At 41.8% G+C, this 23,741-nt stretch overlaps 1 protein-coding gene across 1 annotated transcript in view; it reads left to right on the plus strand.

Annotated features, from left to right (window-relative positions):
• ABHD16A (abhydrolase domain containing 16A, phospholipase) overlaps positions 1-23,741 on the plus strand; it is a 274,475-nt gene that overhangs the window by 114,135 nt on the left and 136,599 nt on the right. The window contains exons 9-14 of the mRNA XM_086924640.1: positions 6,346-6,447; positions 10,616-10,679; positions 11,146-11,195; positions 11,292-11,415; positions 20,364-20,468; positions 22,770-22,833. Coding sequence (XP_086780766.1) covers positions 6,346-6,447; positions 10,616-10,679; positions 11,146-11,195; positions 11,292-11,415; positions 20,364-20,468; positions 22,770-22,833 — 509 coding nt within the window. The remainder of the gene's footprint in view (positions 1-6,345; positions 6,448-10,615; positions 10,680-11,145; positions 11,196-11,291; positions 11,416-20,363; positions 20,469-22,769; positions 22,834-23,741) is intronic.

Below are 23,741 nucleotides of genomic sequence, written 5' to 3' on the forward strand. Positions count from 1 at the left end.
TGCTGTCGCAGCAGCAGGGGAGGGTTCTCTACCCGAACCAGTCAACTCTGCGCCTCCATGCATGGAGATTGAGCGGCGGCAGTTGATGGCTTTTGACCCTCTTCCCGATGTCTGTAATGAAATTCTGGCGGCCCTCCACTAAGGTCGGTATACACCTGCCGTTGGCAGAAATTCGTATTATACTGTACAGAAAGGTCTGTTGACCCTCTTTTTGCTCCTCTTTCTACTGTCCTTTTGTTCATCCTTACCCTTGCCCAGCAGGGCTCTGCTTTGGGAACTCTCATGGGTTACCTTTCTGCTCTGTCTGCTTTTTTGCGGCTGCCAGACCAGCCTTCCCTCTTTAAATCTCCTATTGTAAATAGATTTTTGAAAGGGTTGGTTCCTTTATTTCCACCTACACCCTTTGTTATGTGTCAATGGGTCCTTAATTTGGTCCTCACTGATCTGATGTGCGCTTCTTTCGAGCCTTTGCACCATTGTCCCCTCCGGCTGTTGACCATCAGAACAGCCTTCTTAGTGGCGATTACATTGGCCCGAAGGGTGTGTGAATTGCAGGCGTTATCCAACTCGCCTCCTAATATTATGTTCTTTACGGACTAGGTGGTGCTTCGTACCAAGGCATCATTCTTACCAAAGGCGGTGACCCCATTCCATCTGGGTCAGTCCATTACTCTGCCCACCTTCTTTGCTCCCCCACATCCCTCTACGGAAGAGCAGCGTCTCCACTGACTCTTCCCAAAAAGAGAGTTGTCGTTCTACCTTGACCGCACAAAAGAGTTCCGGGTGGATAACCCACTCTTTGTGGGGTATGTGGGAGCAAAGAAGGGAAAGGCAGTACCTAGAAGAGAAGAACCATCTCTCGCTGGGTTGTTCACTGCACTAAAATCTGTTACGCCTTAATGAAGAAGCAGCCACATGAGGGATTAAGGGCCCATTCACTAGGGAAAATGCTGCGACTAACGCCTTGGCTCGGGGTGTCCCAGTCCAAAGTAACTGTCAGGCAGTGACGTGGGCATCTTTGCACACGCTCGCTAAACATTATTGCCTTGATGGTCAGGTGCGCAGGGACAGGCACTTTGCCCGCTCAGTCCTGCAAGACTTTTTAGTCTAGCCCAAGAGTCCGAAACCCACTGTCTGGATGGTATGGCTTGGGTATCTGATTAAAATGTAAGGACTCTGCAGCTTGAAGTCTCTAGCAGATGCACAAGTTACTTACCCTCGGTAACGCATTATCAGGTAGAGACTGTCTAGCTGCAGATTCCTTTCAGCCCCACCCATACCTCCACGCTTTGTGGACTGATGTTGTAGGTCTAGGGTTACTCCCCTTTCAGGGCCTTAGTTTTGCACATGTTTACGTCCGTTACTTCGTGGCTCTGCGCTTCTTGCATGGAAAAATGAAAAGTACTGACGTCCACACGCCTGGGTGGAGACTATGTAGGCACCACTACATCATAACCGGCACTAACGACGCCACGGAGAGCCGAATGGAGCCACCCAACGTTGTGCGCAGCCGAATGGAGCCACCCGAAGTCGCGCGCAAGGGATATTGCTCAGCAAAAGTTTACTGATCCAGTCTGACGCCTGGGAAATTTAAAGGTAAGGAATCTGCAGCAAAATAGAGTCTCTACTGGATAATGCGTTACCGAAGGTAAGTAACTTGTTCTTCGGTAATGCATTATCTGGTTAAGACTCTAACTAGTTGCGGATTCCATACAGCCCCTCCCATGCCTTCCTGCTTTGCCATCTGATATTGTAGGGCTAGGGTTACTCCCCTTTTCGGGGCCTTAGTCTTGGCACACAAGTATGTCAGTTACTTCCTGACTCTGCGCTACGGGCGTGGAAAAAACTAAAAGTACTGACGTCCACGTATATAGGCACCTCAGTGTCATAGCCAACGCTACTGACGCGGACTACGTCACATGGAGCCACCAGACGCCACACGCAAGGTGTATTGCTCAGCAAATGTTTTCGGATGTAGCCTGACTCCTTGGAAATTCAAAGGTAAGGAATTTGCAGCTAGATAGTCTCTACCAGACAATGCTTTACCAAAGGTAAGTAACTTGTTCGCCAAGACCAAAGATTTCTCCCCAAGGATCCCATTATCGCCTTAAAAGGCGATACAGAAACTGATTCTTCAGCGTTGAATTTTTCATTGATTTATATGCTTGATTTATTGTCCGACTGAATAAGAGTCATCAATGATAACACAACAGTAGTCCATTAAGCCCCTAACATTGAAAACAAATGCTACATGCTAAAAGTTGCATCTCATTATATGACCCGTACTCCAGCCAATGGAGGGGAGAGACTATGGGTTACAACCATTATCAGCGGCTCCATGTGTCAAAGTTTCTAAGGCACCTCTCTAGTAAAACTCTGAAACCTCTGAGCTCTGTACTTCTCTTCACAAAGATCCTCTTTTGATCTTTTTGTCTCCTTAACCCCCAGCTTTGGAAAGTCAGCAAATTTTGCTTCATTTTTGCGTTTTTCCGTTGTTTTTTTCCCTTCACCTTTGATAATTCTTGAAGAACCTTATTTTATGCCCTGTTCCCTACGTAGGGAGAGAAAACAGAAAACTCCTACACAAAATGCATCTCTGCCTTCGCAAGCCCACAGGTGTCCCTGGGGAGTGTTTTTTCTGTGTGCCATTCAGTTGAAAAACTCTTTACAACAGAGAGGGTCGCCTTTTCACAGCCTTAAATGCTGATTCCCAAGGGTGGGTTTTAGCAAAGATTACACATTCAAAAGTGAAAATGTGTAAATTGGAACTTGCCAATTCCAAGGACTGAGGCTCTTGTGTAGCATTGCAGATGATGCCCATCATGTGTTGGCTTAAATAGCTCTGGCAGTGCCGAGGTTCAGAGGCCCAAAGAAAATCCAACTGAGAATTTAGGTACTTCTCCTTCAGGGCAGAAGGCATAGTTGCAGTCGTCGTCTCTTCCATCGTTGATGATCAAGGGTGAGTGTAATGGTAAGTGTAAGTTGGTGTTGAAGACTAGTCTAACAATGAACATTCTGGACGATGAAGACCGTCTTGTAGATGACAAAGACTGCCTCATCCACAAATACCTCTCTTCATGTAGAAAAAAACCCTGTTAATGAAGACAACACTGTTGATAACAGAACGGAGCCCATATATGACCAAGTTCACCCCATAGACGAAGAAGCTCACTTTGCCTTTGACAACAACTTTTATAGTGTCGGCGACATTAGTACCGTCTACTAAGAGGAAAATCTGTTTTTTGTTGAGAGCACCTTACACAGCACTATCCACGATAATGTTGGCTGCCAATTTAACTCTGTCTCAGGCACCTATTCCGCTAATAGTACCATTGTTATCTCTGGCCTCTCCAATAAGAATTGCCCGGGCGCTGCCCACTTAGCTGCTTCAAGACCCTTCTTCTTCTCACAGTGAAGGTGAACAAGCAAGTGAAGGAGATGTTCAGATGATGACGTTTGTCATTCTAATGAGACATCAGAAGCTGATTGTCCACATGAGTTGGCCAATGAGTAGTACAAGTGATTCTGAAGAAGATCTCAATTATCTATGTACTCTTTTTTTCTTTTTTTTAATATAATTTTTATTTGCAGATACCAAGAAATCACCAGCACAGTATGCATTGTTTGGCCGCCACTGACGTGGGAGAGTCGTTACAAGAAAAGTAGTGTACACGGCCATTCAGCCCACACCCCGGAGGTCGGGCGGCATGCGTAGGTTCAGCATCTCGGTCATGAACATCTGCTTTTTTTTAAAGATAAAGTCCCACAAACCCCCAACTCTTATCCCCCGCCCCCCATCCCCAACAATTCAACTGAGTTGTCGCTGCTGCGACTGTCTTATGTCAAACCACGTCTTACACCTTGGGCTGCTTCCGGAGCCTATCCCCCGGGTACCTTGGTTTACCAATATGCAGCCTTCCCACTCCCGTCCCACCCTCCTCCCCTGCGAAGCCGGCAGCATTGCGTAGCCTGTGTGTGTCACAACCCAGCCTCGGTGTCCACATGCATCCCACCACTAGGGTGACCTTGAACTCAGTTCTGGCGCTCATGACTCATTTACAGTATGGCCCCTCCTCTCCCCGTAGGCATATTCCCTCATTGTCCCCCCTCCAAGCCGTGGTACTGTCTCCACTTGGCCCACACTCTGCGGAATTTCTTAGGGCACCCTCTCGCTTTGTATGTCACCCTTTCCGCTGCCATATAGAGGTCAAGCCCTCGTCTCCACTCCTCAATGCTCGGTGTTTCAGTGGCCCCCCAGTATTTCGCTATGTTTCTTTTTGGGACTACCAAAGCCAATACTAAGAAAATGAGCAAAGGTCTCGGCAGATCGACCTCCGAATTATTTATGTACTCTTAGGTATGATAGACCTAGACCTCAGCCTTACAGGGAAACTCCAACATATTTAGTCAAATGCCTCTGATTCCATCCTTATTGCGCCAAGTCCAGTGGAATAGGCAGTTCTGTACTCAACCCTCTGGATTTTGTTTACCAAGAATACAGGCCAATTTAGAGCAGATCCGTATCACCTACCTAAGAAAAAGGGCTACGTTCTTCACCACAATCCAGCTTCCCTGCACCTAATTACCTGACTGCTACAAAACTAAAGCATGATCTCCTCCGCATTCTAGCAAGTTGTCGAAGGATTCTTGACGCTGCTAGAGCAACATCTGTCATCATTACCAACTCTCTTAAATGGAAACATTTGTGCATATGGGTGCTGCCACAAACATTGCCCCTCTCACAATCCATCCTTATCAATTCTTACCTTCTTCACTTGGCAGAATCCGTCCTGAAGCACTTCTCTATTAAAGTCCACTCTGCTGCTGCCCCCAAATACCTTAGAGCAGCAATTTCTAAGCCACTCTTTTCGATTTCATTTGTTAAGGAATTCATATAAGGACCTTTTTCCCACATTCCCTCCTGTTGTGAAAAATCTGCCAAACTGGGAACTTAACACTGTTGTAGGGGCTCTTATGAGCCATCCTTCCGAGTCCATTCATAAGGCGCCACTCCAAAGGTTATCATGGAAAATGGCCTTTCGTTCTCCATTACATCAATTAGAAATGTTGCAGAAATTCAGCCATTCTTCATCAATCTTAGATTGCGGAGAACAACTAAACACTACCTATACATCCACAATTCATGCTGAAGTTTCTGATTTCCTTTTATATATTAGAAAAGGTATGTTTGCAAAAACTTTTTTCCACAGTCTTCCACTCCACCAGAATAAGCATTACATTTTTTTGCATCTCAAATGCTGTTTGACGTCTTACATTGATAAGACTAAAATCCTTTATAAATCTGACCAACTCTTCTTCCGACGGAAATTCCAACAAACGTAATCCTCTGTCAGAGCAAGGCAGCTAGCCGAAATTGGAGGCCCTGCCACCGTCTCTGCTTCCCCTTTGAAAAAGAATTCCCAACTCAAGTCTAGTCTTGGTAACTGGTAAGTGGTCTTTGTCCATTGATACATTGCGTTACGAGTTTGAAAGAGGAGGATGATGCACATTTCAAACCTCTACCTATTTGTGATTCGGAATATGTCACAATAGTTACTTTTTGATTCAGAAATACATTTCTGATTCTCAAAGTTACTTTTGTACATTACTTCATACCTTTTTGGGGTTGCAAAACCTGTGATTCTGAGGATTTCAGACTTAGGGCTTCAAAATGATTTTGTACATTGTATCTAAAATTATTAAGGGTAATCCTGAAAGTTGTTTGCATTACATGAAAATCTTCAATTAGGACTCCATTTCTTTTGGTGCAAACCTATATAGTATGTCCTGAGAAACATGGATTAAAAATTATAGGTTGGTTTGAAGTGGTTAAAATAGTGTTATGTGTAATATTAAGATTCACAATCATGTTCACAAATCTAGTTATTAAGTATGATTTTAATTGAATAGTGTGACACTCCTCTTGTTATTGTTAATTAGTAGTAGGTTGGAATAATCTATTGGTTTGTCATGAGACTCTACCATTTTGCGGTTTGCCGTCTGCCATTGCCTGATATTCTCATATGCTGAGGACGACTGAATTTCACTCCATCCACCATTATGAGATTCAACAACTAAGAAGTAGGATTTATGAACCAAGCAAATTTGGGAAGACCTGTGGCAAAATCACAAACCTTAATTTATGGGTGATGAAGGTAACCTTAACAGGGCTGGCAATTTACTGTTTGTTCTGGAAAATACAGCCTTCCAATATGGCAAGATTTGCAAGCGTAATTTATGCTGGTATGCCAAAGCAAGGCCCTTGTAATGTACAGGTTTCTTTGAAGCACCAGAATGCTGGAGGCAAATTGTTAACATACTGGTTGATCCTTTATTATGTTGTAGTATAACGGGAAACGAGCCAAACTTGTTGCATGTGACGGAAATGAAATTGACACCATGTTTATGGATCGGCGCGAATCTGGTAATGTGAGAGGGAAGAAGTTGGTGAGTTCAAAGGCAGCTTGGTCTACCCAACACAATTGTATCTCTTCTCCTACCTTTCCTATAGATTTTTGGAATCCTTAATATTGTTTTATTCACCTTAGTTTAATAACCAATTGTCACCTTTCTTATACCTCTCCTCTAAAATCACCGACCTTTTACTGTCTTGCCTCTCCTTTTCGTGTTTTCAACTTTCCTGTTTCTCCTCTCAACATATACTGAATTGTACTTTTTTTCACCTTTCTCTTTCCTCCTCAGTTACCCTGTTTGAATTTTTTCTGCTCCTCTTCTCCATCACCTTTTTCTGTGTCCTAGGGCCTCATTGCTATTGTCCAGGCTAACATCTCACCCTTAAAAATAATATTTTGTTGCTTCCTCCTCACTTCTGTCTTTAACGCTTTCTGTTTAAATTCCTCTCTTCTCTCCATTTCTTTTCTCCAAACTTTCACTCTTTTTGCCTCCTATCTCCATATCCTATAATATCTAACCTTTGTCCTCTTTTCTCCTACTGCCTTTTATTCCCCCTTAACCCGTATATTCACAATTCAAAGAAGCAAACTCCTTCATATACCACTAATCACCATACAGTACTCCTTGCTTCAGACATCACTGACCTCCTCACCTATGACTGTCTTAACACACTCTTCATCATCAGAAACATGCCTCACCCTCATATTCTTGCACATCTAATTATTCTTGCACTGACAGACTACAACATCCAGCTTATTAACTGTACCCATACAAAAGGAGAATACTTCACCATCATCCATAAGTCTTGCTGGTCCTGCACCATAGACAAGCAAGCAACATTCAACTACATGGAGCTCCTCACATGACACTTCACACTCTCTTTCAATTCAGTCCGCCATCTTCCACCTCATCTACAGCCCTCCTGGGCAAAATAGAGACTTAATTGATGAATTTTCAGACCTTCTCTTTGCTTCATCCATCTGACATGCCCACACTCGAGTCCTGGGTGATTTCACCCTCCCAGACTGAGCACAGTGCACATCTCATATTCCCATATTCCACCCTGCAGCACGTCTAATCTAGTGGCTGAAGAAATATGACCACATCACCCTCATACTGATGCAGCTTCTCTGTATCAGCTTGCTGCTTGCTTCCTTGCCAGCTGTATCATATATAAAGACAACACACCCAGCACTACCACATGCCTGGTGACAAGCACACCCACAGCCTGGACACCATCAGACTGGAAGCAAAGAAGTGCCAAAAAAATGTAGCACCCGGAATCTCGAAACACCTTTTTATCTCCAGGACCCTGTTGCAGATTAGGAAAGTGAATTCTTTATCAACAAACAAAGTATACACATAGTTAATTATTTTAGTGAGCTTCTTGGATTGAACTGCTCCGTTGAATCAATCAAAAATGCTTCTTCCAGCAACAAACACAAAATATAAATTATAAGATACCTGACACAAGCCAACGATTATTTGAAAAACGTAAGGAGTTTAATAAATTACTCCATTTAGACTTGATGCTTTTATATACATTTATGCATTTTTATACATTTTTTACTAACGGTAAAAAGAAGAGCAAACGGCTTCTAAAGGAGTGCAAGAAAAAAGAAAAAAGGGGCAAGATAGTGATTGTGAAAGAAGGGTGTAAGCCTCAAGAAAAAATTGTGACAAGTGGGAGAAATTTAAACAATTCCGATATATTGCAGCTGTATTAAAAGATTCAGCTTGTTTGGCAAAAGGCCACAGTTGATTACTACTGTTTTTTCATTTATACAGTCATAGATGACATGTATAATGTTTTTGCTGAAGAGGGGTCCTATTTGCACATGATATAGGGGGGCGTCGACGTTTCGACCCGTCTTTTGGTGCAAGGGCAAGTGGGAACCTCGACCTGCGGGTCTTCCTCAGGACAGATGTAGCAACCGCTTTTTTACCGTAGAATTCCTAAAGTGTAACCCACAAATACTAATGGTTGACCTCCGTCCTCCTGTTCCGGGATGGACGTATAATATGGATGACCGTGGTGGACCACCCAACAAGGGTGGGGCGGCGTCTGTGTTTAGATATTCCCAGGATATTAATGCAGACACAATTCACACAGGACGTCCCCGGACACTTGCGTGTTGGCCGGGCTTCACACGGAGTAGGCTTGGGATCCTCCGGGCGTTAGAGTGGAGTCCCCGTTCCGTTTTTTTAAATAGCAACGCTGAGCGCTTTGCTCCTCGCGTTACCGCCGCCACACCGAACCGCTGTGTCGGATCCGGATCGGTTCGGTGTGGCGGCGGTAACGCGAGGAGCAAAGCGCTCAGCGTTGCTATTTAAAAAAACGGAACGGGGACTCCACTCTAACGCCCGGAGGATCCCAAGCCTACTCCGTGTGAAGCCCGGCCAACACGCAAGTGTCCGGGGACGTCCTGTGTGAATTGTGTCTGCATTAATATCCTGGGAATATCTAACCACAGACGCCGCCCCACCCTTGTTGGGTGGTCCACCACGGTCATCCATATTATACGTCCATCCCGGAACAGGAGGACGGAGGTCACCCATTAGTATTTGTGGGTTACACTTTAGGAATTCTACGGTAAAAAAGCGGTTGCTACATCTGTCCTGAGGAAGACCCGCAGGTCGAGGTTCCCACTTGCCCTTGCACCAAAAGACGGGTCGAAACGTCGACGCCCCCCTATGTCATGTGCAAATAGGACCACTCTTCAGCAAAAACATTATACATGTCATCTATGACTGTATAAATGAAAAAACAGTAGTAATCAACTGTGGCCTTTTGCCAAACAAGCTGAATCTTTTAATACAGCTGCAATATATCGGAATTGTTTAAATTTCTCCCACTTGTCACAATTTTTTCTTGAGGCTTACACCCTTCTTTCACAATCACTATCTTGCCCCTTTTTTCTTTTTTCTTGCACTCCTTTAGAAGCCGTTTGCTCTTCTTTTTACCGTTAGTAAAAAATGTATAAATGTATATAAAAGCATCAAGTCTAAATGGAGTAATTTATTAAACTCCTTACGTTTTTCAAATAATCGTTGGCTTGTGTCAGGTATCTTATAATTTATATTTTGTGTTTGTTGCTGGAAGAAGCATTTTTGATTGATTCAACGGAGCAGTTCAATCCAAGAAGCCCACTAAAATAATTAACTATGTGTATACTTTGTTTGTTGATAAAGAATTAATTTGGTTGGGACCACTGTTTCTTTATAACATTGACTACCCAGGTCCTTGAACCTTATTGGGTTACCCCATTCCAGTAATGGCAGATTAGGAAAGAGCTGAAGATGCACTTCATTAAAGAACATTGCATCGCACTCCTGTAACAGTTCCCTTCTGCTCCAAGAACCCATCACACCTATCCAATTACTTATACCCTGTATCTTTGCCTCAAGACTCTATACAGTGCTCTGTTGAATTCTGGCTAGATTCCCACTCTACAAATACCACATGCATATATTCCCTCTGCCCAGTTCCACTGACGTTTGCCCCTTCCTCTCCTCTCCAGCTTCTGTCTCCTCTCTTCCTTATCCTGTCTCCTCTCTTCCTTATCCTGTCTCTTCCTCCTTATCCTGTCTCTTCCTCCTTATCCTGTCTCCTCCTCCTTATCCTGTCTCCTCCTCCTTTGCCTGTCTTCTCTCCTCTCTTGTTCTTTCTACCTCTTATCTTACCTGTTCAACATATTTTCTATGTATCTCTTAACCTTCTGCCTCCTCGCAGCTCTGCCCCTTGCTCCCTTATCATGGCACATGTTTTCTCTGCTTTCCACTTTTCAGGTTCTTATTTCCAATTCTGTAATGTATCTGCTCATTACCACTTTACTTTTGTGATTTCACTCATTTCCCTTTTCCTTGTTAGTTTTCATGATCCATCCCTTTCCCCTTCATTATCTCATTCCCATCCTATCACTTTTTTCACATTCTCGATTCATTCAGTCCTTAAACATTGCTGCTCCTTGACTCCTAAACACAAGTGTTCTTCTGTGACTTCCAGTCTGTCCTTTACCACATTTATTGTTCTATTACAACTTACAGTTTCTCCTCATCTTTTTACATTGAAATTCTGACATTTTTATCTTTGACTCTTGTTTTCCTACTTTTTCTAAAGTCAGAATTTTTCTTCGAATTTCCTTTACCGTCACTTATATTACCTTAACACTGCCCATTTCCCTTCTGTCTACCCATTCAGGTGATATGCTGTGAAGGGAATGCTGGTTTCTATGAAGTGGGATGTCTTTCAACCCCTCTAGATGGTAAATTTGACACTTGTAATTCTAAAAAGGGGAAAAAATAGCTGCAGAAATACTTCTTGGATTTCCACCTCTGGCTGTGGGTCGTTTTTAAAGGCCTTTGTTTATGGTGACATCATTGTTCTGTACTGCAGATTAGTGCAGGTAGGATGTTCAAATTCCATAGGTATTTTGTATATAGTTTATGCCCTCTACAGGTACAGAATTATGGTAACTGATCCTACTGAACATCAACTTCAGCTGTTCCTTCCAGGGCATCTGTGTCTGCCATCCAGCCTTCTTTTCTTGTCCAATTTAGACCTTTGCTCCCTCTCTAAAATCCAACTCCGCTTCTTATAGCCCAGCAGATGATAGGTTGTTAGTATTGGTTTAGCCGACCTATGGCTGGACAGAGATGTTTAATCCCAGACTCTCTGTAGAATACACCTGATTGCCCTTTAACTTTGTTTGCAACTGCCTTCTTTTTCAGCTGGTTATTCAGTACTTGGTTGGAACCACCCTGGGTTTGCTGGAAGTACGGTGAGTCACTACAAGGCTTCATTGTGATATGTATATTACAACATGCTCCTGCTGCATGAACATGAGCACCCATTTTATTTTTCTGTCTCATTCTAGGGGGTGCCCTTTCCACAGAATGAAGCTAATGCTATGGATGTTGTTATCCAGTACGCCTTGAACTGCCTTGGGTATCGCATTGAGAATATTGTAGTCTACGCCTGGTCTATTGGGGGCTTCACAGGTAATAAAATGGGGACTGCGGGGAGTTGGAGTTTGTCATTGTGGACAGAAGCCCACTGCTTTTTCTCTGGTGATTGAATATTTCTTATGCCACCGTCCCTTTAGTCCTATTACAAGGAAGTCCCTTCATAGGACCATGTCTTACTACTTTAAGACCTTGGAGTGCTATTCTGTAGAAACCTGAGAATTGATGGAACTGTCCACTTTGAGTCTTTGCTATGTTATCAGGCTAGATTTTGCACTTCAACGCATTTTAACAGCTTGTGAAGATGCTTTACAAATACTGTTATAAATTAATGTGCACAGCGAAGGGTAACAGTCTCCAGTGGAAATCTTTTATTTTCGACAGGCTGCCTTTAGATACTTAAAGGAATTTTTCGATTTTTTGGCTGTCACTTTTGTCTCTTGTACGTCTCCCGGCATAAGTCTTTAACATGGGGTTGAGGAATTTTACATGGTGTCTGCAGCTTTAATTTTGAGGCAGAATAATTCTCTGTTAAGGGATTTTCATTAGTCAGTTCTAGTCCTAAATCTGTTGCCACTTGTCCTCAAAACACTTTTTCAACAACAGCAGAAAAATAGATAGGAGTTGAAGTCCTTCTTGAATCTATTAGTCTTGTAACCTTCTTCTCCAATGGAAGGTCGTTCCACCCTTTCGCCTCAGTAGCTTGTAACCTTTCCCCTCTGAGGGCTTTCCTTAAACTGGACAGCTTCTTTCAAGTTCCTGTATTGGGATGTTAAATGTAGGCTTTCACAATTGCCATGATTGGGAAACAGACGTCAGACAACTTCACAATGTATGCTACAGGTGGTGGACTCCTTGTCTAGATATTTTCACAACACTGTAAATTACAGAATCCCAAGTCTTCACCAGTAAGTGATAGTGTCCAGAGATTCAAGCGAAATGACAAAGTGCACTGCATCAGAACCTGGCCTCCATGCAGTTGAGTGCCTTGTTGCCTCAGGCATACAGTTTGGGTCCTTTGATATTCCTCCTAACTACTAGAGAATTCTTCAGGGAGCCGTACCTGCCTCAATCTCTACAGCATACTTTTTGAAAACGAAGATCTTTTGTTGGGCCAGAGCACATGCCAGTCCACTGCAAAGGCCCTTTAGGAGATATTCTCTTAATTTCTTCATTTGATTTGGAGGACTTGAGGTTGAACTATTCTTTATTGAGAGTACATTTAGTGGCTTTTTCGAAGTACTTGCCGCTTCCTCATTTGCCATCCTTGTTTTCTACTAGATTGATCAAAGAGTTCAGGGAGGAGTTTCAGAAAATATCACCCTCACATCAAACGGGCATGTTTCTAGGAACTGAATACTATTTGGGTACTCTTAAGAGATTCCCTTCTGAGCCTTTCCAGAAAGTATCCTTGCAAATGTGTTCAAGGAAGACTGTGTTCTCTGTAATGAGATTGGGTCTGATAAATTGCACAGTATCTCTGCACCTATGCAGGATCCTAAGTACACCATTGAAACATATTTTTACAAATAAAATACATCTAAGGAGACAACAGTTTAAATATATATTTTATCAGATACTGAAAATGCAGAATATTAAATGACCAAGTACCTGTGGCCTTTTATAAGGCATCTCCGGTGAAACAATAAATCTCTTGCCATGCCACCACCGACTCCGAAGACAGGCTCTGGATTTCATCCTATCCTTGACTTAAAATATTCCAAAAATGTGTCACGAGGGAGACCTTTGGCATGCTGGCAATTCACCAGATTTCTCCCCATCTTCACTTGTGACATGAGATTACTTGACTTCAGTAGACCTGCAAGGTGCCAATTTTCACATCTCCATCTGAGAATTCATCAAGTTTCTCCACTGTCTAGTGGGAGAAATTTCGTATCTTCCCTTTTGGTCTGAAGTCAGACCAAAGTGCCAGTCCAAATTCATGACATTGGTAGTAGCAGCCCCTTCACAAGAGACAAATAGTTATCTTCCCAAACTCAGACTTTTGATTCATAAAAGCAAATTCAAATAAAAAATCACTGAGACCTGGAGTCCATCATGGCTCTTCTAATTGACCTGGGTCTTCAAATCACCTGATTGCAATCAATTCCACAACCAGTGGAAAGAGTACAATACTCATGGGTCTCCACATTGGGACTACCTTCTGGGTGACAGTGCGGTCTAGCTAGTCACACTTGCATACAAAAATTGTTTCCCTGAAAGTAACTAAAGTCAGAAAGTGTCATTTCTACTGGGTGGCATGACTTCATGAATGTTCCTAGTACCAAATGCTAGATTGCATATGTGACCACTACAAAAATACCTAGAGGATCAATAGGGTCAGAAGATGTGGGACTCGAAAGAGACGGTAACACGCAACATAACCATTCAGTTTCCCAGGTGGTGATGCAAGGCAGTGAACACACTCTTAGTTTTCACAGATGGGTCTCCAAAGGTTATGTTGTACTACTTCAACCTTCGTGAATTGAGGGTAGTTCATTTCACTGAAGTCTTTCCTTCCATCCATCTTTGAAATGATGGTACCAATTGAAAAAGGCTATATGATTGCCATGTAATATATGTACTAGCAAGGGGGAGCAAGATCCAGAGTCCTGTCAGTGGAAGCACAATGGATCTGGCACTGGGCTCTTGCAAGGAGCATTTTTCTTAGTACAGTACACCTCTCAGACTTAAAGAACAGGAGAGCTTACAAGCCCAGCAGTCATCTTTTGTAACGAAACAAATGGGTGCTAGATGACAATGTACTTCAAAGCATCTTCAATAAGTTGGGTTCTCCTCAGACCAACAGTTTGCTATGGGAGAAAACACAAAATGTCATAGTTTAAATAGCTCAGGTCCAGGGCAGTGCAGTTGAGGGCATTTGTCTACGATTTCTTACAATCCTCTTGCTGCCCAGAGCCATCTCCAAAACGATGGGATACAAAATGAAGATGATGCTTATATCCCGGATTTGACTTTGACAGTGTTGGTACCTACATCTGACCCACTTGTCCCTTTAACCTCACAAAAGTCTCCCACAATCTAAACTTGACTGCTTTGATCCTGATTACCTACGTAACGGTACATTGAAACTTCCAGATGACTGTATGTAGATACCAAAGGAAGCAAAAAAACCTTGCACTCATTGCTTATATACCTTTAAATGGAAGAGGTTCTGTGCAAGGTTTGCACACCTGAGAATTTATCAGGAAGCCATTACCTTGTTTACTTTACTTAAGAAAATCTGCATTCAGCCTTCTGTGGGTAAAAAGTGTTCTTGGCTGACATGTTTCTTCATCATCCAAATATATGGATTTTTTTGAGGAAATTCTTCTCTCCTGTAAATAGGTGTGCTTCTCCCTAGGAACACAACATTGTCCTTTTCAAAGAAATCCCCCTTTTGAATCCATTCAGAAGGCAGACCTGAAATACATATCATGGAGAGAAGCTTTTCTTGTGGCTATTACATCATCAGAAGGGCTAGCGAGTTTCAAACTTTGTGTGCACAGGAACCATATTTGGTTTTCCACCATTACAAAATGCCCTTAAGTACTAGTCTTTTTTTTTCTACCCTGAGTGATTTTGGATTTTGATATAAATTGGACAACCTCACTCCCACTATTCTTTCCAGATCACTCATCTCTGGCAGAACAATCACGTCATACCTTTGGTTTTGAAATGCTCTGAAATATTACTTTGATAACAACAAATCTATCGGAAAATCAAAACAGTTGTAAAATGTTGTGCATGGGACTGGATTCTGTAAAACAAACTGCAGCTAGATGGATAGTTTGTTGCGTAGACACTTACTATTAAAGTCCAATAACCCCATTCCTTGTAAGCTTAAGGATTATTCTCCTTGTGGCAATACAGCTACTCATGCTCTAAGGTGCAATGTGTCATAGCCTGATATTTTCAAGGTGTTAACTTTATCAACCATTACTGCATAGACTTAGTATTCAGAGCTTGCTCAGACCTCCTGAAGCAATTTATTAACTCAATAATACTGTTTACTTCCCTATTGTTCTTTGAACTTTCCTCCCAGGCTGAGTATTATTTAGCTTGCTACTCTAACACACTGTGTATGGATATCCGAGAGTCCTATGAGAGAGAAGGAAAAGTTATGTACCTATAATCCCTGTCATGGGTATGGTCTGTGAATCCGTAAACAGCCCGCCCACTTTGCTGTTTCTAAGGTCTTTCTAAATCCTTAATAAAAGCAGCGATCCTTCCATCATATTCCTTCAAAATTAACTGCCTCATTGCCTGCCTGCATTGCATGATGGGATTTCTGGCGCCTCTGGTATTCTTTAAATGAGCAGTGTCTAGTTGCCACACTATAATTTCTCTATGTTTAGAAGTCTTAAATAGGGTCTAGTGCAGTTGTATTATCAGTAAAAGGTACTGTAATATCAGTTTGGCTAATTTGATTTACTTTCTACAACTAAAAAGAAATTTATAGAAAATATAGAAATATTGCCTCTTATATGTGTGTTTTCTATGTATAAATAGTTTTCCAAGTGGTGTTCTGGGAATCACACGTGGATTGTGAGATTATCCCCATGACAGTGAAAAAGAATTACTGGTAGGTAACCTTTTCTTCTCCAGTATTGGATCTTTTATAGATTCGCATGTTTGAATCATTCCCCGTTAGCCTAGTAGAGCTAAAAATAAATTCACTTCAGTAACGTATCCACATCATTTAATAACACACCAAACTCCAGCCAATGACGCAAAGGCACACTGTGGAACACTTCCTTCAAAGGCTTCACTCCTTAAGATGTTCTACTGCACATTGTGAGTTGGGAGTCCCCCTGAGCTCTGCTTAGTATCTATTTTTTTCTAGTTTTCACATATATATGATGTTTTTCAAGAAATCCAAATCCATCAACTTTCTCTGCTGTTTTACTCAGGTTGGATAAAAAATGTAGAGCACCAGAAAATTCATGTTTAATAGGGCAACCAAACCCAGACTCAGTAATAACTCCAGTAGCTCAACGAATCCATCTGAACCCATTTCAAGCCACCTGATAGAGAAGGCTGACGTTTGGATAATACAGGCAAACATTTTTCCACCATGTCGGCGACTACAGTTAGAGCTGCCAGTTTGTTGGCTTTTCTTGGCCATTATGACAGACAAATGTGTTCAGACATTGCCACATACATAGATTGGTTACCTGATGAAGTAACAATGGATACAGAAAAGATCCTACAAGAAGGTGAAAATCTTTATCAGGGATGATAGACTCTGAGATGGACATTGCATCTACAGGTTTTCGTCAGCTAGCAGGAGTGCTGTAAACCACTTAGTACAGGCCAGAAGTCCAAAGTGAGATCTTAGATATGCTGTATGATGGGGAAACATTATATGGCCAACATGGACGATGCCTTAAAGGCGATGAAGACAACAATAAGATCATTAAATACTTTGCAAATGAGGAGAATGCCTTATTGAGGAGCAAGAGGAAGCGGGCTACTCTCTTACAAAGGAGGATATCAACCATATCAATATCAACAGTATCTGCTCCTTCAGCAACAGTACCGACTTTCATATCCTCAGCCACTGTCTAAACAGCCTGCAACCGCAGATTATAACAAACAAGCTCCAATAAGTAAGCAGACGTACCAGGATGGGACACTAGTCGAAAACATTGATGAGACGAGGGACCGGCTATCCCCTTTAAGTCCCTGCTTCCAATTGGGCGTCAAATCACAAACTATTTACAACAGTGTAAATAAATAGCAGACAGGTAAGTTTTGGATTTAATCACCTACGGCCATACTTTGGAATTTAAACAAAGATCACTTTATAAACCTCCAAGGGGAACATCCCCACCTCATCGCCCCTTGCTTCAGTGAGAAATAGTAAACATGATCTGCAAGTAAGAAATAGAAAGAGTACCCAACTGCCAGAAAGGAAAAGTTTCCTTATCCAGGTTATTTTTAATTTAAAAAAAAACAGAAGTATGGAGCCCCATTTTAGATATATGGAACTTAAACAAATACCTAAGAAACCAATTGTTTTGCTTGGTTACTCTTCAAGACATCCTACAGCTGCTCATTCATGGAGGCTTTATGACAACATTTGGTCCCAGGATGCCTACTTTAATATTCCAATACACCCAAAACATTGCACATTCTTAAGATTCAGGGTGGCTGGCACTCATCATCAATTCTAGGGTCCTCCTTTTGGACTGAAATTGGCTTCCTGCGTTTTTACAAAAGTTCAGTTATTCCCAGTAGCAGCCAAGAGATTCTAGACAATATGTTCAATCTTTGGGGCAAGCCAAGTTTAGTTCTGTTTGTAACTCAGCTAATTAGAAAATGCCAATTCTATGCAAGTTGGAGCCCACTGTCAGGATCGGGGGAATGCATTTTCAATCAGAAGGTCGGGGATCTTTGCTGTCACTTTTCCATAGATTGCGTTATATCAAAAACATCTCAGCAAACTGAAGAGCGAACCATGGTAAATAATTTGAATTGGTCCGAAATGACCCACACAACTTTGACTTACCCAGCTACTACTCTCATCAGAGAAAACTCACATTCGATTGAAACCTGTTCCCACTTTATTTACCATGAACTACAACCAAGCATTTTATCTGGACCCAACCGTTTTACAATTGTCAGACTGGCTTCTGTTTTAAATGATTTTGCAAGCTTGAGCATTCCACAAGATTGTAGAGAAATTCTTGCAAAAGCCAACGCTGATTTTACCAACAGGATGTACTAATTTAAATGGAAAGGTTTCTGTTTAATGTGGCACAAATCAAACATTTACCCTGTATTAGCACCAGCCTTTTCTGCTGCATTTAGCTGCTAAAACAGGTTTCATTCATATTTCAATAAATGTGCTCTTAGCTGCAATTTCCAGATATAGAAGATCGTCTGCATCGCCATCTTTATGGTCTGGTAGAGTTATCATAAAAAATTCTTAAAGGTCTTTTCAGAGTCACCCCTACAATTAAAGCAACCTCCTCCATATTGTCAGTTCAATACAGTGCTCTCGTAACTAATGAAGCTTCCATTTGAAAGCATTCATAGAGCCGAAATGACGTTTTTTTTTATCATGGAAGATGGCACAGTTAAATTAGCTTTGACATCAGCTCGAAGGGATAGTGAAATGCAGGCCTTCACAACTAAAGAACCATTTATGCAATTCGAAAATTATGGCGTGGTTTTATGAACTAATCCATCTCTAAAGTTCCAGATGATTTTCACTTAAATGAACCAATTGTCCTGAATTCTTTCCAAATCTTCAGGATGCTGCAGAAAAGCCTTTAAATGCATTGGATTTTAAAAGTTGCTTGAAATTCTAGCTATACAGGACAAGATAATTGAGAAAATCAGAGCAGTTACTGGTTGCATATGGTAACCATTGTAAAGATTTTCCACTTTCCAACCCAATTATAGCTCGATGGATTTCAGCGGCTATCCATTTTTGTCATCATAAGGCCATAAGACCTTTCTCAGCGAAGGTACGAGCGCACTCTACCAGAAGTGTCTCTAAGACAATTGTTCTTTTCGTTGGTGAATTTCTTCAAGACATTTGTGAAGCTATAACATGGAAGAGCAGATACACGTGGAAAAGCGGTAATATGTCATTTCTTCCAATAAGGTGAGACTATTTTGTCATTATGATCATTATTTTGTATGTGTTTTAACTGCCAGCTAATCTGATTCAAGCATTTGAATTGATAAAAGATCCGATACTGGAGAACAAAATAAGTTACTTACCTGTAATGTAGTTCTCGAGTATGTGTATCTTTCATAAATTCACATGCGAATCAAACTCCTCTCGTGAGAGGCTCACCTCATTCTTATACGGTTATTTTATCACAACTAGGTTTGAAAATCTGAAGGAATGAAGCCTCTATTGTGGTGTTCTAGAGGGTGCGGTCCCCTGATTGGCTGGAGTTTATTTCTTATTAAATGATGTGGATAAGGTATTGATTTGAAAGTTTTTTAGCCCTTATAGACAATGTGTTACACTGAACTATTTTCTGACTATATTGCGGGACTCCCACTTCACCAACTGGGAATGATTTAAGCATGTGAATCTATGAAAAATGCCAGTACTGGAGAAATACAGTAAGTAGTTTATTTTCTTTTTGCTTTTCTTACCTTACCGAAGTAAGTTGGGTAGGTTCAAATCTTTACTGTTCAGGCACCATTCATCAAGTTTACAAAAGACAAGTTCACCTTTGCCACCAAACCCTGCTTCATTCCAAAGATTATTTCCTCCTTTCTCAATGCAACAATTCTCTTGCTTTCTCTCAAGCTGAAAGTGTGTTAAACTCTTTGGATGTTACTTGCTGTATTAAGTCTTATGTGAGCAAATTAAACCTTTTTTCAGGTTGATCATGAGTATGCTTGAGAAATCTAATCAGCGTGGAGCAATTTCCTCTTTCATTCCTTTTTTTCCATTGCAAAACAAGTAGATCTGAACAGGAGTGACCATCACACACATTTGCAGGTCTGCAGTATGAGCTTCTACACATACCTTCACAAAGGGCTGCTGCCTTAATATACAGTCACGGTGAGAGATAGCAGTAGAACAGATGGTGGTATTCAATCTGATTTATTAAGCCGAGGGCCTTCCTGCGCCCACTATCATTTGCAACCTGCTTTGGTATTCATAATTCAAGCATTTAACAATATGAACGATCCATAGCTGTGGGAGTCGCTGGTCTCCATAGTCCTCCTTCATTGGCATTTAGTGATTATTATGTTGTTTGAAAACCTACACAGGAACGCCTCTTCCCTCTCATACAACCAATGATTACCAAGGATTCCCATGCTGACATCAGTGAATATTTCAAGCATGTGATTTTATGTAGGATGCCAGTGCTGGAGAACTGAAGTTACAGATTAATAACTTTTTTCTTGTACCGCAGGTTATCCTAGTACTGTTTTTTTGTAACATTGGTAAGTGCATGTTGAAGAAACCGTACAATATTCCCAGATGCATTTTATCTTTTCAGCTACCTGGGCCACCATGTCCTACCCAGAAATCAGCGCCCTGATTCTGGATGCCTCCTTTGATGACCTTGTTCCTCTGGCCTTGAAAGTCATGCCGGAAAGCTGGCGTAAGAAATTATCAATACCTTTATTTTGAACTGCACTGAATAATATATTGCAATGTGCTGTGTTAGCATGGACTTAGCATGTAGCATTTCAAACTCTAGTGATTTCTCAGTGCATAAACTAGCTAGTGGGAGCAGAATATTTTACTGCAGAATTCATCTGAAATACTGTTAATTTCGACTTAAGTTGTAGAATCACTCCATAGCGCTGGTCTTTCCTGCCTGCATACTTGTCCCTCCACAAGTCATCTGATAGGCATGTTTGCCTCAAGGGAGTTTCTGTTTCACCCTGCTGTTGCTACTTTAGTTGTTCTGTTACCTTTTAATTCGTGTCCATCATCATACAAAAGCCACCACAAGTTCCAGGTCTTCAGCACCTACTGAACCACATTGAAATAGGGTAAACAAGGTAGAGCTGCTGGTAATGTGGTTTTGCTCCTAGAACACACAATGTTCATTAATGCTACAAAACTTGGTGCTGCAGGCAGTGATGTCACATGGCTTTTATGAGATGTAGATCCTCTTTCTATTTCTCATTTGTCCTAAAATCCCCTTTGTGTGCCTTGACATATTTTTTCGGTGGGGTTTCACAAACAGTGCTAATATTTTAATATGAATTAAACAAATACAAGTTTTTATCCTATTGCAGCCTATCAAACTTAGTAGAGAAGACTTAACCCCTTCCGTGCGGCCGCGATTTTTCCCGTGTGCGGCCGCCGGCAGAACACGGGCGGGCCATGACGAACCCCAGCCGTCATCAGCACACGAGCACCGTAGTGCATGACGGCTGGGGTTCGTCACCAGCATCGAAGGGGTTAAAGAAACAAACCTCTGAGTTGCTTCTAAGATGGATCTACTTTTTTCTCGAGGTCTGATAATTTATGGACTATTTTGGACTAGGATTTAATTCTCCCAAACTGGGGTAGAGAAAAGTTATTGTAGCAATAATCTAAAAAAAGATTGTCATTTAACATGAGTGTGCCTGTGTTACCACCTACCATTCTGGCCTATCCAACCCACATTTGGGTTAATATTTTCATGGTGACCTGTAAGGAGCATCCACTGGATATCCAGTTAAAATTATCAACAGCACCTTTAGAATGTACTTTTCTAATTTGGTTATCCGTGTCAGACACGCTGTTAAGTGAATCTCCATATACACAAATTGGGACACTCTCCCTTGAAGTCTCTGTAAATTCTACGATTAATGGATTATTTTGTACAAGTTTTCATGTTCTTGTCCTTGGGGACATAGATTTTTGGAGTGTTTTTTTTTTCCCCGTCCACTAGCAGACGAAGGCCTCCAGAAATCTGCATGGCCTACTCTCTGACCTGAATATAAGGTCCCTATTATCTTCTAAGAGCAGAACTAGAACAGTCCTCTTACTGATAATCACCCAGATTGTATATACAAATATTCAATAAAGCTGGCATTGGAAAGCATCCGTTGGTCTACTCTTGCTCCATAGTAGACTTTGGCATATTTTTACATGTTGTTCTCCTATCCTATTTGTTGTTTAAATCGGATTCTTTCAAGGGAAAAACAACACAATGGCAGCGTTTAGGTCCAAGAAGGCAACATGCAGTTTATTCATCGAGAGCAAACAGGTATGTTCCTGCATTTCATCAAAGTTAGTACATACTACCCTCACACATTGTTAATAGGTCACACTCTTAAGCGTTGTCGATGTTAGGTGAGGAGGCTGATATCTCAGAATGAGGAGGCTGATTTCCACCTCTTGCTAGCGTCACAAGTCTCGGACAGAGATGCAGTATACTTTCTGATGCCTATATCATCAAGCCTTCGAAAGGTATCGTGTCCAGACCTCGTCATTAGGGGAAGCTCACTTTCGGTTTCTTATTCTGGGATCAGACCATTGGTCGTGATTTGATTAGCACAATGGCTACATGAAAGCAGCATTGCTATTTGTGTTCTGTTTTAAAAATATCAAAAGACCTATTATTAATTTATGAATCCTACCACAAATGAAACAAGCATTGGCAATGCACATATTGACTTGGATGACGCATGCATACAAATAATCAAGGAAAGCAATATGCCTCTCTGTCCCATTTAGCCCCTCGCCACCCCCACCACAGCTGCGCTAGTGCGCATCACCTCCTGCTTCCCTGACTTTAGACATTGATGCACATTGCTGTGTGCATCTTGCTCACCGGGTTATGTATAACTGTTGTTCTGCGAGTCTCAATGTTTGTATGTTGCTTTATTTGATTGTGTGAGTATGTATGTAGGTGCCTCTCACTTGCTCACTGAACCCATTCACTCTTACTTTTTCCATGCAGGAGGACTGGTGACACGTACAGTGAGGCAGTATTTGAACTTGAACAATGCAGAACAGCTCTGCAGGTGACTTCTTTCTCTAATATGTTAGGGTTGACCTCGCTCGGTTTATTACATTTGGGAAGCGGGAGTTCTGCATATTGACCTATCTTATTGATGATATTGATTGCAGGAGCAGTATATTTTGACAATAGAATGGGTATTCTATAAACTTTGCTGTGATTGAACATTAATTTAAAATGCTCTGGAGTTGGCCTGCACTCTATTGTGCTTCGTTAGGAACCTAAGGCAAGTGCTTGTGTACAAAGTAGGAACTTCAGTGTTTGCTTTATATACTACAAAAGGAATCCCATATGAGACAGATTGGAGTTGCATGTAAGCACTACCATTGTTGACTCCAGTTCCTTTCTTTCCTCGCCCTTCAACCTAGATCTGGAGCTCTACTCCCAATTTTGTCAGACGTCCGACAACTCTTAAAACAAGAAAAGCCAGAGTGGTAGGGAACGATGTCCCCTTCTAAAGTTACAGATCTCAAACCATATGGTGACTACAGGAAACAGATGTTTGTCACAGACCAGAATTTGGTGTGTCTCTGGTATTCGGGTTCGGAACACTATTCAAAGTCGTGCAACATGTGCACCCTCATGCACTCTGATCTGGGACCGAGAAGTCACATGACCCAAGAAGAAGTTGAGAGTTCGTGCAAGTCAACCTCCAGGTCTAGGTCACTCCTGCCTGAGGTCAACTTTACAGTGGAAGATGTCCGTAAAGTCAAAGTCAACTTCCAGATGTAAATCCAAGAAGGCAATTCGCTAAGTCAGAATGTCAGTCGGTCTCCCACTGCCTCTCCAGTTGCAGAGCAGATTCCTCAGTTGGTCCGTGAGTGCCTCCTGAATTTCCCTGGCTATCAGTAATGTCATTGCCGATCAAATCTTTAAAGGGGGCCATGTTGTGAATATTTGGCACTCGTCTGG

The sequence above is a fragment of the Lissotriton vulgaris genome, chromosome 5, assembly GCF_964263255.1.
Source record: "Lissotriton vulgaris chromosome 5, aLisVul1.2, whole genome shotgun sequence".
Taxonomy (NCBI): Eukaryota; Metazoa; Chordata; class Amphibia; order Caudata; family Salamandridae; genus Lissotriton; species Lissotriton vulgaris.